Raw genomic sequence first — 14,234 nt, 5'->3', positions numbered from 1 at the left:
TTTATTCTCTTTGTAGCAGTTGTGAATGGGAGTTCACTCATGATTTGGGTCTCTGCTTGTCTATTATTGGTGTATAGGAATGCTCGTGATTTTTGTACATTGATTTTGTATCCTGAGACTTTGCTGAAGTTTCTTATCAGCTTAAGGAGTTTTTGGGCTGAGAAGATGGGGTTTTCTAAATATACAATCATGTTATCTGCAAACAGATAATTTGACTTCCTCTCTTCCTATTTGAATACCCTTTATTTCTTTCTCTTGCCTGATTGCCCTTAAAGTAGCCTTACAGACATACATTTGGCTAATAGTACAGTAGCCCCATTTTATCCTCAGTTTCACTTTCTGATATCAGTTACCACAGTCAGTGGTGGTCCAAAAATATTAAAAGGAAGATTCTAGAAATAATTCAGAGTTTTAAATTGCACACCATTCTGAGTAGCATGATGAAACCTTGAGCTGTCCTGGCCCATCTTGTCCGGGACATGGATCATTGCTTTGTCCAGTGGATCCACAAGGTATCTGCTACGCACCCATTAGTCACTTAGTGGCCATATCTGTTACCAGGTGGACTGCTGTGATATCAGAGTCCTTGTGTTCAGATAATCTTTATTTTACATAATAGCCCCAAAGCACAGGAGTAGTGATGCTGTCGTATTGTTATAATTGTTCTATTTCATTATTAGCTGTTATTGCTAATCTCTTACTGTGCCTAATTTATAAATTAAAATTTTTTCAAAGGTATGTGTGTATTGCAAAAACAATAATATATAAAGGGTTTGGTACTATCCACAGTTTCAGTCATCCACTGAGGGGTCTTAGAATGTATCCCCTTCAAATAAGAGGGAACTGCTGTATATGAAAAATGCTCAAGATCACCAGGGAAATGCAAATTAAGATCACAATGGGATAATTACCTCACACCTGTTAGGATGGCTTTCACCAAAAAGACAAAAGGTAAGTGTTGGCAAGGATGTGAAGGAAAGAGAACTCTTGTGCACGTAAAAAAAAAAAAAAAAAAGTTTCTCCTTTTATTTGAATTCATTATATATTGCCTAGATTGCAATATATAATGTCCATTTATTGCTCCATTCCCTCTTTGATCACCACTTACCAAAATAGTGATTCTTCCTTATTTGAGGCCTCTGACAGAAAAAACTAGGATGAGATTTGACGTCACAACCAACACATCCCCAAAGACATAGGTTAAAAACATATTGATAGGGATCAATATGTATATTAAAACAATATGTATATCAAAATATTACGTTGTATATACTTTAAATATATAATTTTTTTGTTTTTAAGATGGAGTCTCGTTCTTTTGCCCAGGCTGGAGTGCAGTGGCGCAATCTCGGCTCACTGCAACCTCCGCCTCCTGGGTTCAAGTAATTCTTCTGCCTCAGCCTCCTGCGTAGCTGGGATTACAGGTGCCCACCACCAGGCCAAGCTGATTTTTGTATTTTTAGTAGAGATGGGGTTTCACTATGTTGGTCAGGCTGGTCTCGAACCCCTGACCTCCTGATCCACCCACCTCGGCCTCCCAAAGTGCTGGGATTACAGGCGTGAGCCACCATGCCTGGCCCATAAATTTTTATTAATTGTACTTTAGTAAAGCTGGAAAGAAAGAACCAACACAATAGAGACTACTTAAATCAAAGATGGCATAAAGATAAATGTAAAGGTCAAATTCACATAAAGAAGTGTTGCCAAGGTAGGAAAATAAATAACCAAGAAATAACCAGAACCTGGAAAAACACAAACTAGAAAATGTTGAGGGAAGAAAGTACTGAAACGTAAACCAAGAATGTGCTTCAAAAAATTCAGAAAGGATGAAATACAAAACCAGCTTGCAATAAAGAAAAAAGTGTTATGTTCTTTGAAACTACAATAAGAGACATGAGTGCCTTGTCTTTTAAGCCTTTTAAAGGCATCGAATTTGCTTGGTCTTTAACACATATATCAATGTTACATAATATTATATACATTTTTCTTTACTATCTGCCTGAGGTATGATAGTAGGAATAAATGTTACAGCCATGAATTGATTTTTAGTTCTGTTTTCAAATATTGCACATGAGTATTTGGGTTAGTGAATGGTTGGGTACTGGGTATGTTAATCATACCATTTTTTCTACACATTTTCATCCCCTTGTACACTTTCGGTGGGAAGGTAGGTTGGTGCAGCCGTTATGGAAGACAGTATGGAGGTTTCTCAAAAAGTTGAAAATAGAACTACCATATGACCCAGCAATCCCACTTCTGGGTGTATATGCAAAGGAATTGAAATCAGTATGGTGAAGAAATATCTGTACTCTCATGTTCAGTGTAGCAGCATTCACAATAGCCAAGATATGAAAGCAACTTAAATGTCTATTGACAGATGAATGGATAAAGGAAATGTGGTACATATCTCCAATGGAATATTATTCAGCCTTCAAGAAACAAAGGAAATTCTGTTGTTTGCAACAGCATGAATGAACCATTTTTCCAAATGAAAGAAGCCAAACTCAGAAAGACAAATACTGTGTGGTGTCACTTATATGTGGAATCTAAAAAAGTCCAACTCCTAGAAGCAGAGAGTAGAATGGTGGTTCCCAGGGGCTGTGGTTGGGGTGGGGGGAGATGGGGTGATGTTTCTCAGTGGTCAGAAGTTTCAGTTATGCAGAATGAATGAGTTCTGGAGATCTCAGTGTGGTCACTATAGTTAATAATACTATATTATAAACTTGAAATTTTCTAAGAGAGTAAATCTTAAATGTTCACAACTCATGCATAAAGGAACTATATGAGGTGATATATTAATTCACTTGTTTGTGGTAATCATTTCACTATGTGTATATATATATCAAAATATTATGTTGTATATACTTTAAATATATAAATTTTTATTCATTATACCTTAGTAAAGTTGAAAAAAAGAATCAACACAAAATTAATAACGTAGCCTTCCAAAATGTTTTTTTAAAAGAGAGAGAATATGAATGAGAATGTGAATGTAAGAGTTACATGAAGGAACCACACTCTGAGTGTTAGTACTTTCCTGTTTAAACTTAAGGTTAAAGTTGTAGAGGAACTGGTGAAAGGTGTTTGGGCTGGAGCATACTTGCTCAGTCAGAATTTTCAGTTAGCACGAGGTAATTACCAGTTTGAAGTACCCCTGCTAGGCAGGTCTGCCCCACTGAGGCAGTAGGGGAGGGAGATGCACAGATGGCTCGCCCAAGTCACCAAGAGATGAGGAGAAGCTTGTGCGCAGCAACATTGTTTGTAACAGCCAAAACCTAGAGCCAATCCAAATGCCCATCAGCAATAGAACAGATAAATTATGGTGTGTACATAAGATGGATTATTATATACAATGAAAACACAGGATCAGTTACATAACATAATGAGTGAAAGAAGTCAGACACAAAAGAACATATACTCTAATTTCATTTATTTAATTGAAAAACCAGACAAAACCAATCTGTGGTGTTACAGCAGAATGCGGTTACTTTGGGGGAGGGGAGGCTATCATGGGAGGGGCACAAAGAGGACTTCTGTGGGTTGGTAATGATACTCTTCCTGTTGTCTGTCTCTACGTCCTCAGGGCTCCGACCTCTGTCATCACTTCTCTCTCTGTGCACTCCACAAAGACGCATGCATTCAGTTCCTCTGAACACATCTGAGTTGTCATCCCAGACTTTTCTTTCCTAACCTCAGGACAAGCATTTCAAAAACTCTTCTTCAGAACAGTAATCTCCCCAGATACTCTGGGGGAAAGAGAAGGAAGAAAGCCAGGTTCATAGTCAAGTAATTTTGGGAAATACACTTCTTCACTTGGAAATTCACAGCGTACAGTAACATGTTAAATGCTTCTATTTAATTGTGCTTAGCCAAATATCTCTGCAACGTCTTTTTCCTGGGAGTCTTTGTTTCTGCCCTTTCACAGTTGCTGTGGCCCTAGTGGAACATACTTTGGAGACAACTGCTTCTGACCCTTTCAGCCTCCTGTCTCATGGGCACCTGCCTCTTCCCTACTCAGCTGGCTCCCTCACCCACTGCCAGCCTGCCTGATTTCTACTCCCCTCTGTGGCCCTTAGCAGCAGTTTGTTTTAGGTTTCCTATACATCCTGAGCAGAACCAATCCTTGCCTCATCCCATAGAATAGCTCTGCCGTGCTTTATATTGCCTTTTATTTACCTGTGTACTTACGGGAACCAAGCTAGGTAAAAAATGAAGGACTGGGCTCCCGTGCTATGTTGCTCTCCTAGCAGGTGCTTCACTGAATTGTGTATAGCTGTTATTTGCCTCTCTTCTCCTACCTCACATACCGTGCCTCATCTCTCTGAGAGAGAAAAACTCTTTGATTTTATAGCCTAAGTGCTTAACTATAGGCTCAGTCTGGACCTGGAGCTAGATGGCCTCAGTTCAAATCCAGGGTGCATCACTTAGGAGCCATATGGCATTGAAAAGCTACTTAACTTCTTTGAGTGTCAGTTTTCTCACTGGAAAATGAAAACAATAGCCTCTCCTTCATTGGGTTGGTGAGGGGACTTTATGAGGAAATGCTTGTACAGCACTTAGAAGAGTGCCTACCACAGAGTGAGAACTCCTTAAATGTGAGCTTTCATTGTTTTAATTATTACATAATAGTAGACAGATAGATGGACAGATAGGTAAGTAAACTGATGACAGACCTGTGTAATCCCCTATTCTTGGCTAACCACAGCTGCTGTTGTTGACTGAATTGAAATCTAGTGAAATGCCTTTTTTCTTTTTTTTGAGACGGAGTCTCACTCTGTTGCCTACGCTGGAGTGCAGTGGCACCGTGTTAGCTACCTGCAACCTCCATCTCCTGGGTTCAAGCAAGTCTCCTGCCTCAGCTTCCTGAGTAGCTGGGATTACAGCTGCTCACCACCACCCCTGGCTAACTGGCTAGTTTTTGTATTTTTAGTAGAGATGAGATTTCACCATGTTGGCCAGGCTGGTCTTGAACTCCTGACCTCAGGTGATCCGCCCGCCTCGGCCTCCCAAAGTGCTGGGATTACAGGTGTGAGCCACTGCACCTGGACATGCCTTTTTAAATATATACCTAATTCTAACACTGGGCAAATAAGAGAAAAGTATCTCACTAGATACAGCGATATAGTATCTCATCATATGTTGTTTCATGAAGTAGTTCTTGGTGATAGACAGGAAATGTGGTAGTTTGTCTTCTCTTTCTACCCTCTGATAGTTACCTCCATCTCTACTTCTCTATGAATTCTCCTTAATTGTTCTTAGCAGCAAAATGATACTAAATTGATATCCTTTATCCTGCTTTGTTGAGAACATTAGCAGCAAAACAATGTAAACAGTCATGACAGAGTCATTGGCCTTTCTAATTCTGAATGAATCTGCACATCAGTTTCCACAACACTTGTTTACCTCCAAGTATAGTGATATTTTCCATTCCTTAGAAATTTGTTTTTTCGTTTAGGCAAACCTCTTTTGCTTAAATATTCATCTGGAAGAGAATAACTCGACCTAGTTTGGTATTTTTTATCTAGGATGAAGAATAAAACGTCGCTTATTTAATGTTTCTAACTTTCAAAAAGAGAAATGTTGTGTGTTTCTCTTCCTTATGTGCAGGCGCCTCGTTCAGAGGCTGTCACTGTCCTTGGCTCTCTGGTCTGCTTTCCAAATACCTACCAGGAGATTCCTTTACTGCAGTCAGTGCCAGAAGTAAATGAGGCCATTACAGGAACTGAAGATGTCAAGGTACATAATACATTTGACTGTATCTCAAGTTTAGCACTTTTTATAATTCTAGCTGCGTGATTATCTCTTCCATTAGTATATATTAATCTGTGTATTCCTGAAATTTTGCTGCATCTTTTAAATGTTTCAGTAGGTGTTTTTAGAAGGCTATTCGTGGGCTATACATGTGTTAAATTCAGAGCATATTGCAGTTAGACCTCATAGCTATCGCTATAGCAGGTGTTTTTTGTTATACCTGTTTATTGGGCCTAGGGATCATAATCATGTAGTGAATTACCTTTGGTAATAATTTTATTAACTTAATTAACTGCATTAGTGCATCAAGTTAATTTATAAGAAATAATGGAAGTAAGCTAAATACTCAATTACATTGTTGGCCTGATTAAATACTACTAATAATTTGAGATTCTAAATTATTTATTGGAGAATAAAAGTAAGCATTTGTTCTCTCCTCAGCTGACTTTGAGGTAAACAAAAATGCTTTTAGAATCCCAGAATCAAACTATAAAACATAATTACAATATATAATTCAGTGTACAACATTTAATTCAATTAAAGTAAAAGAAAACCGAGATTTTCCTATCTGGAAGTCTCATTTGCTTTTTACCAGAAGCGCTCTACTCCCACGGGCTGAATGGCTTAGGGAGGCCCTGTGGAGACCCCCATCCTCCACCACCCACTCCCCCGAGCCCAGTGTTCTTCTCGCCTCAGGCTCTTACTCATAGATATGAGCTCTCTGAGCTCCCTGGTTGAACTTCAGTAGTTCCTGGCTGCCTGGAACATGGTCAGAACATGTGGGAAACCAACTATGACAAAAAGTTTTTATTTTACTTAATTTTGTGTTTTTAGCATTACCTCATAAATATTTTACTGAAGAATGCCACAGAAGAACCAAATGAATATGCAAGGTAAATGTTGAATAAGAGGTAAACTGTTTTAGAATTTTAAGATACACATTTATGTGTAAGTAGTTAATGTTACAAAAGAAAACACTTATTCGTAAACTGTTTTAGAATTTTAAGATACACATTTATGTGTAAGTAGTTAATGTTACAAAAGAAAACACTTATTCTTTCACATAGCTCTTATACAGACTGAAAAATATAGGAAGAATGATGCCAGGAAGATGTTTTGCATGATTATTTAAAAAGGTATCATTATTAAGTAAAAATTGTAAAGTGCAGAAGAGTATACATAATACACTATTTTGTGTGAGAAAAAGCAAGATTACAAATATAATCATGTATCCTCTAATATTTTCAAGAAGAAAGAAAATGAAAATATAAACCAAATATTTATAGAAATGGTTGGTGTATATGCAGGGTTGTGACTCTCAACCAGTGATGATCTTTTACCCCAGGAGACATTTGGCAGTGTCTGGAAAAATTTTGGCTGCTTCTGCCAGGCATCTGAGGTAGCCAGCAACCTATGATCAAGATACATGAGGTTTTCTGGGCCACTTATGTGATGAAAAGTTTCTGCCTCTCCTCCCAAGGTGAAGACCAAAGCTGGGAATGCTGATGGAGGGGAACACCTGTCTCCGATCCTCAATTTCAAACCCCATAAGGTCACCAGAAGCCCAGCTCAGCCTCTTACTCCCTCCTAGGAACAGTTCATGTTCTGCTCCCTCTGTAGCCTCATTCCAAGACAACAGCCCATCATTCCTCACTGCCTTATCAGCTATTTGATGATTTTAAGGGTTTTTTTCTCTTGTATTTTGTATAATTTCTCTGGTTATCTTCAGTAGATAGGTTAGTCCAAATTTCCTAGTCTGCTGTTACCAGAAGCTAAACTGATAATAATTTGCAAATATTAAGCTAACATTGCATTTTTGAATAACCTCAACTTGGTTTATGTGATACCAGACCTGGTTTGGCTAATACTTGTTCGGGAAAATTGCTTTTATATCGATGGCCTATAATATTCCTTCCCCATCCTTCGCTTATCAGATTTGATTATAAGGTTATAAAGTCTCACAAAATGAGTTAAGTAGTATTTCATTTTCTTTCATTGGAAAGAGTTTTTACAGAATTAGAATTAATATTCTTGTGTATTTAGTAGACCTTGGTGGTAAAACTACCTAGGTCTAATATTTTCTTGATGAGAAGAGTAACCACTGACTCATTCTCTTCAGTGATTTTAGGACTATTAAAGTTTCCTTCTTCTTTTTTTTTTTTTCTTTTTTGACAGTATTGATGAACCAAACTTTTCTAGGAATTAGCCCATTTCACCTAAATTTTAAAATACACTGGTATATGAGTTATCTCTATTATATTTTATCTCTTTCACTTCTATGGTTACATCCACTTTTTAAATCTCTGACACGTTTTGTGTATCCTCTAATTTTCTGAAGTAGTCTTGCTAAAGATTTGTCAATTTTATTAGTCTTTTCAAAGACTAGCCTTTGGTCTTTGTTCAACTTCTCTATTGTATATTTGCTTTTATTTTCCACTCTCTGCTCTTTTCTATCCTTCCTTTTATTTTCTTTACAATCTCACCTTTAAGGTTATGTATTATTTTCTTACCTTTAAGGTTATATATTTAGTATATTAATTTCTCCTTTACAGATATAAACATTTAAGAGTACATGTTTATTGGTAGTTACTACTTTGTCTGAATTCTATAGGTATCTTTTTGTTACTGATGTCTTAGTTAATCGCATTATGGGTCAAAATGTCTTACAGCAGTCTTTGAAATTGTTGAAATTTGCTTAATGACCCACTAGGTAGTCAGTTTTTGTCAGTATCTCATATAAACTTGAAAAAAATGTATGCCCTGTTCTTTGTTGGGCATAGTCTTCTAGTTGTGTTTATTAAATTTTTTTAATCCTGGGCTTCAAATATTCTGTATCCTGTCTGATTTTTTTTCATCAGCTTGATCACCTTCTGGAAGAAAAATGTTAAAATCTCCTGCTATTTTGGTGTGTTTATGTATTACTCCTTATATACTGTCAAATTTTGCTTTATATATTTTGAGGCTATGTGATTAGTTGCATAAAAGTTTAGAATTGTCCTATATAGTGAATCAAATATATTATATATTTTTTTAGTGACTCTTTATTTCTAAGGAGGATTTTTTTTATCTTAAAGACCACTGGTTTAGTTATTTTTAAATAATACTTTCTATTCTTTTTAATTAACCTTTTTATATTCTTTTAGCTATCTTTGCAAAAACTGTATATATCCAGATTTGATAATTTTATCCCATCTGATCTTTATTTTTTAACTGAAGCTTTAGGTTCATTTTCATTTGTTATAATTACTGATCTGTTTGGATATACTTCTTTTATCATATGTTATAGTTTATTTTTAATAGGAAAGAAAGATCCAATTAAAAATAAGGTGGTACTTTTATTTCTCCTTTATCTTGCCTTCATTTCCCCATCCCCTGTTTTTTTTTCTTCTTCTTCTTCTTTTTTTTTTTTGATTTTTCTCCATTCTATTTATTACCTCAATTGTTTTTAAATCGTAGGCTCCCTTTCCTTCTTTTAGAGGTTATACTAGATATTTGAACACGCATACTTACCAAGCCTGCAGCTAGTCTCTCATTACCCTCTTCCTGAACAGTGCGTGTTCCTCAGAACATAATTCCCTGATTTTGCTCCTACCTCACTGAACTTTCTCCTTTCTGTCCCCTGTGCTGACCTTTCCTCCTCTACCTAACCTCTGATGAATGTTAGAGTGACTCAGGGTTTAGGGCTGGCCCTATTCTCTGTATGACTTCCTGGGTACTCTTATTCTGATCAGCCTTTAAATACCATCTTCCTGCTGATTTATTTATCTGCCTCTTCATTGAGCCACTTTTATACTCAGACTTATATATTAAACTGCCTATTTGACATCTCAACTTGAATGTTTTTTTTTTTCTTTTCTTTTTTTTGTTTTTTTGAGATGAAATCTCACTCTGTCGCCCGAACTCCTGACCTCATGATCCGCCCACCTCGGCCTCCCGAAGTGCTGGGATTACAGGCGTGAGCCACCGCGCCCAGCCAACTTGAATGTTTTAACACAACTGTAACTGTACCCTTGAGTCTGCTTCTGACCCCCCTGCCCCGCCTCCAAGCTGACTGTCCCTCAGATTTCATCTCACCACATGGCCCCACCATTCCCCCAGGTTTTCAGTTAAGAAATTTAGAGAAAACCCTTGATTTCTTCTTTTTCCTACACCTACTGCATCTAAATCATAAAGTCTTGGCAATTCTTCTTCCTCTCTCTTTTTTTAGTTCAGAAAGCCAAATTTCTGTGGAGTTAAAAACAGAATAGAAACATATATGGCATGGTCAACTTTCTGTAAAGAGTATCTGGTCCTAGCACATTGTTTAGAGGAATTAACAGTGAAATTTATTTTGAAAGTTGTATTTAAATATACTTTAAAATAAAATATAGCATTTGTTTTATGTTTGTAGTAGCTATTGTGCATATTACTGTAAAGAAAACAATTACAAACTCCATTTTTGACAGTTTCCTCAGATTTATGTTTTTTATTCTTCCTCAAAAATATCTTGAAACAATAAAATGTAATAGCCTATTAGTTTCAACAAAACTAGATAAGCTGGGCACAGTGGCTCAGGCTTGTAATCCCAGCACTTTGGGAGGCCAAGGTGGGTGGATCACGAGGTCAGGGGTTTGAGACTAGCCTGACCAACATGGTAAAACCCTGTCCCTACTGAAAATACAAAAATTATTTTGTGGTGGCGGGCACCTGTAGTCCCAGCTACTCAGGAGGCTGAGGCAGGAGAATTGCTGGAACCTGGGAGGTGGAGGTTGCAGTGAGCTGAGATCGCACCACTGCACTCCAGCCTAGGTGACAGAGCGAGACTCTGTCTCAAAACGAAAACAAAAACAAATCAAAACTAAGTGATACATGGGCTGTGACAATTAACAGAAAATATACCATTTAATTAAATATTTAAGTACTAAACCATTATCAATATTTCTGTTTGTCCTGAAAATTGGCCTATTGAGGATTCTTTATCTTTCCTTTCAAGAAGACATTCTGCTAATAAATCTACAATTTTTGCTATTTTGTATAAATAGATTTAAAGTGTTTTGTTATTTGAAAATACCAAGAAAGTTTATTAAGTTTCATGAGAGTTTTCCTCTGTTTTCTTCTTTTTAAAAAGATGCATTGCCATTTGCTCGCTTGGGGTCTGGATATGTGAAGAGCTTGCACAGTGTACAAGCCACCCTCAGGTGAAAGAGGCCATCAATGTGATAGGAGTAACTCTGAAGGTATTACCAGTTTGTGGTGCTGATTGGACATTAAGCCATATCCGAGGCATTTAACAGTTTGAATTTGAATTAGCCCCATCTTTTTTATCCCCCAAATGACAGAAGGATTATGATTCCCATTGCATGTGCTGCGAGGCTCCCAGGAGGGGTACCGACGGCTGCTCCCCTGCTGGCAGCTGCAGCCCAGCCACCAGTGTCTCGAGTGTTCCTGGACCAGTGGCCAGATGGGTTCCTCTGGTGGCTGGGAAGCTCCTGTCGCAAAGAGAACACCTGTCACCTGTTGGTGGGAGTGACAAGAGAGTGGGGTCTCGTGCTGTGGCCTCTTCAGCAGGCCTGGGAGAGACCTCCACAGCTTCCATTTAGGCCCCTCAGTGTTCACCATCTGGCTGAATCTTGGGCACTTTAAGGACATCTTTCTCTCTTTGTTCTGTTAATGAGAAGAAGAACTGCCATTCCCTGGGCACTCATGCTAGGTCGGAGTAATGGCGAACTCTAAATACTTCTGTTAATCTTCAAGACAGCTCTGCAAGATAGATGTTGTAATTTCTGTTTTATGCCAGAGGAAATCAAGGCCCAGAGAAATTAGGTCACAAGCGTGAGGCCACACAGGTGTAAATGATGGAACCAGCTATAAAAGCGGCTCTCTGTGGCATTAAAGACATGCTTGAACTTTCACATGTGCTATTAGGCTGCCTCTAAGCCAAAGCTCAAATCCTGCTGGGTCCTTTCCTGGGTCCTGCTTGGAAATGGTGGTAATAAATAGCATTGCCATTATCACCCTCAGGGAACCAGTGAGTGCCTGGTCTCTGGTATTACAGAAACCTAGATGGTTTCTGGACTTTGTGGGATGGCTTGTTGCTCTGAGATTATAAACCTATACAGCACACTACTGTACTGAATACTGTAAGAACTGAATATTGAATTGGAACACAATGGTGAGTACTTGGGTATCTAAACATGTCTGGACATAGAAAAGGTACAGTAAAAATATGGCACTATAAGCTTATGGGACTAGTGCTTACCAGATATCTGCAGTGCTTACCAAATGTTTCCAAAAACATTGTTAGGAGATATGCGACTGTATATGTGTATCTCTGTATAATATAGGAAAGAGATAGAAATTGCTAACAGAGTAGAAGGATAGATAATCTTTCTGCAACTTTTCATAATTTTGGGGGAAAATATAAGATACCAGAAAAACAATGTGGTTACCACATATTGAGCTCTCACTCTGTCCGCTATCCCAGCACAGCATAGAGATTGTCCTGCTGAATCCTCCCGCCTCTGGATAGCAGTAAAAGAGAAGAGGACTGAGGAAGGTCAAAGAACTGGCTCCAGCTTGAATTGCTAAGAAAGCAGAGGGATCAGGATGCAGCCAAGTTGTTGGGTCTTTAACCATTATTAATAACAGGAAACTCATTGACTTAAGTCCTGGTTTCTGATTACACCTCCGTCCCCACTTCCCTCCTCCCCTGTCTCCCTCTAGTTCCCGTGTTGCTGTGGCAACTGGGTTGTTTTACCTAAGAACATAGCACATAAATCGAAGGACTGAGGACTGGAAGGGAAAGAGTTGCTACAAGGAACAAGAAGAACAGCCACCACTATGAGAACAGGGGATTCTAGGAGGCTTTGGGGTTCTGCCAGGAGGGAGAGAAATGGAGAAAGAGGAGGCAGTGGGGTCGTTGGCCCCACCGCCAGCCGAGCCTTAGCCTGCTTTTTGGGTAGCGGAGAGTGCAAGCCCTGGCAGGGCTTCCTGCTTTACGGGTTCCACATAAAGCCAGTGCCACCTCTCTTGTAAGAACCCTTCAGAAATGCCCTGCAAAGGTGACCTAGGTGCGCCCTTGAATGTGCAGAGCATTCTATTCAGCGAGGTGTTGCTTGGCTGGTTTGTTTATGGTGGGGTAGCAGATGGATGGTGGGCATGGGGTGGTTGGGGGAGGTGGTTCTAAGCCATAGCCATACTCACCAACTCTTGTGAGCTGTCCAGCCCTGCTTCTTCTCCCACCCCGTCTTCTGAGACATCACTGACTTTCCTCCTCCTCCTTACCCCACTGTTGTTTCTGGCTTTGGGTCCTGCCAGCTGTACTTCCTTAACGCCCATTGAATGCCCATGGTCTGTCCCACCCACTACCCAAGTCCATCCCTCACACAGCTCACCCTGCCAATACGGAGCCTCCTGATCAGAGTCACCAGTCCAAGACTGGCCCCCACAGATCACTGTTCATACCACTGTCAGCGGGCTCTGTCCACGCACAGGCTGACCAGTACAGCCCACAGGCTGGAGCGCTCATCGTGGCTCTCTGTCGGTTTTCTGTGACTGTATGCTGGAGAAGTGGGAGAGCAAATGAATGGCTTATTTCATCTCCACCATTCCCCACCTCCTTCCTTACATGTCAGTGACACCACCCTGCTTGCAGCCCCCTGTATCTGACCGACCTTTCCTACCTTGGTGCCTGGGCCCTGCCACCCATGCCTGGAAGGAGACCCCACATCCCCCCTGCATTCTTCCAGGAGCAGCTTAGCTCTCCTCTCCTTCCACATTGCCGTCTCTCTGCCTGTTTTGCCCCAAGCCCCATGTCCCACTACTCTCTGCCCATAGCTTTCTTGTCTTGTTGGTCGGCTCTCAGAATTTTTTCCCTTGTCTGTTTCCAGCTTCTTGAGTTCAGAGCTTTGCCAGCCTTATCTTTCCACCTGGTGACTCTAGCACTGTGGTGCAGCAGCAACACACACAGTGCCCGCTCATGTTCTCCCACTCCCTCCGAGTTTCATCTTCACCTTAGGCACACCACGCACATCCTTAAGGGGGGCATGCTAGGCATTACAGATACAATGGTGAACAATATATGCAGGAAATAACAGACAAAAAGGTCAGCTCTGATAGCCTGTAATGCCATGAAGGAGATGTAATAGGGGAATGGGATGAAGCTGAAGAGCTGAGGGGGTGGGCCACCACCCAGCTCTTGGGGCGGTGTGGTGGCCTGAGGGAGGAGATGACATTTTATGCCATAATTTGAAAGATAATGCAAGCCACATGCAGACCTAGGGATTAAGTGTTCCAAGCAAAGTTTAGAAAGAGCAGGTGCAAAGGCCATGGGGCCAAAGCAAGCCAGAGTGTTTGAGAGATGGAACAAGGCTGGTGGAAATTGTGTCATCTGAGATGTGGGGTCTCTGTGGCCACGGAAGGCTGTGAAGAGCCCCTGAGTGCAACTACTACAGCCCTGGGTTTAGCTAGTGCCTCTCAGGTAGGGGTAGTCAGTAACTGTTTAT

At 39.9% G+C, this 14,234-nt stretch overlaps 1 protein-coding gene across 2 annotated transcripts in view; it reads left to right on the top strand.

The window, feature by feature from the left end:
* RALGAPA2 (Ral GTPase activating protein, alpha subunit 2 (catalytic)) overlaps positions 1-14,234 on the top strand; it is a 321,938-nt gene that overhangs the window by 169,311 nt on the left and 138,393 nt on the right. For both annotated transcript variants that reach the window (XM_011963148.1, XM_011963143.1), the window contains exons 25-27: positions 5,608-5,736; positions 6,586-6,644; positions 10,859-10,967. In XM_011963148.1, the coding sequence (XP_011818538.1) occupies positions 5,608-5,736; positions 6,586-6,644; positions 10,859-10,967 (297 nt within the window). The remainder of the gene's footprint in view (positions 1-5,607; positions 5,737-6,585; positions 6,645-10,858; positions 10,968-14,234) is intronic.

This window comes from Colobus angolensis, unplaced genomic scaffold (genome assembly GCF_000951035.1).
Source record: "Colobus angolensis palliatus isolate OR3802 unplaced genomic scaffold, Cang.pa_1.0 Scaffold117, whole genome shotgun sequence".
In the NCBI taxonomy this organism is placed as follows: domain Eukaryota; kingdom Metazoa; phylum Chordata; class Mammalia; order Primates; family Cercopithecidae; genus Colobus; species Colobus angolensis.
The sequence above is the reverse complement of the archived record's forward strand: the minus strand, read 5'-3'. Positions and strand labels throughout refer to the sequence as shown.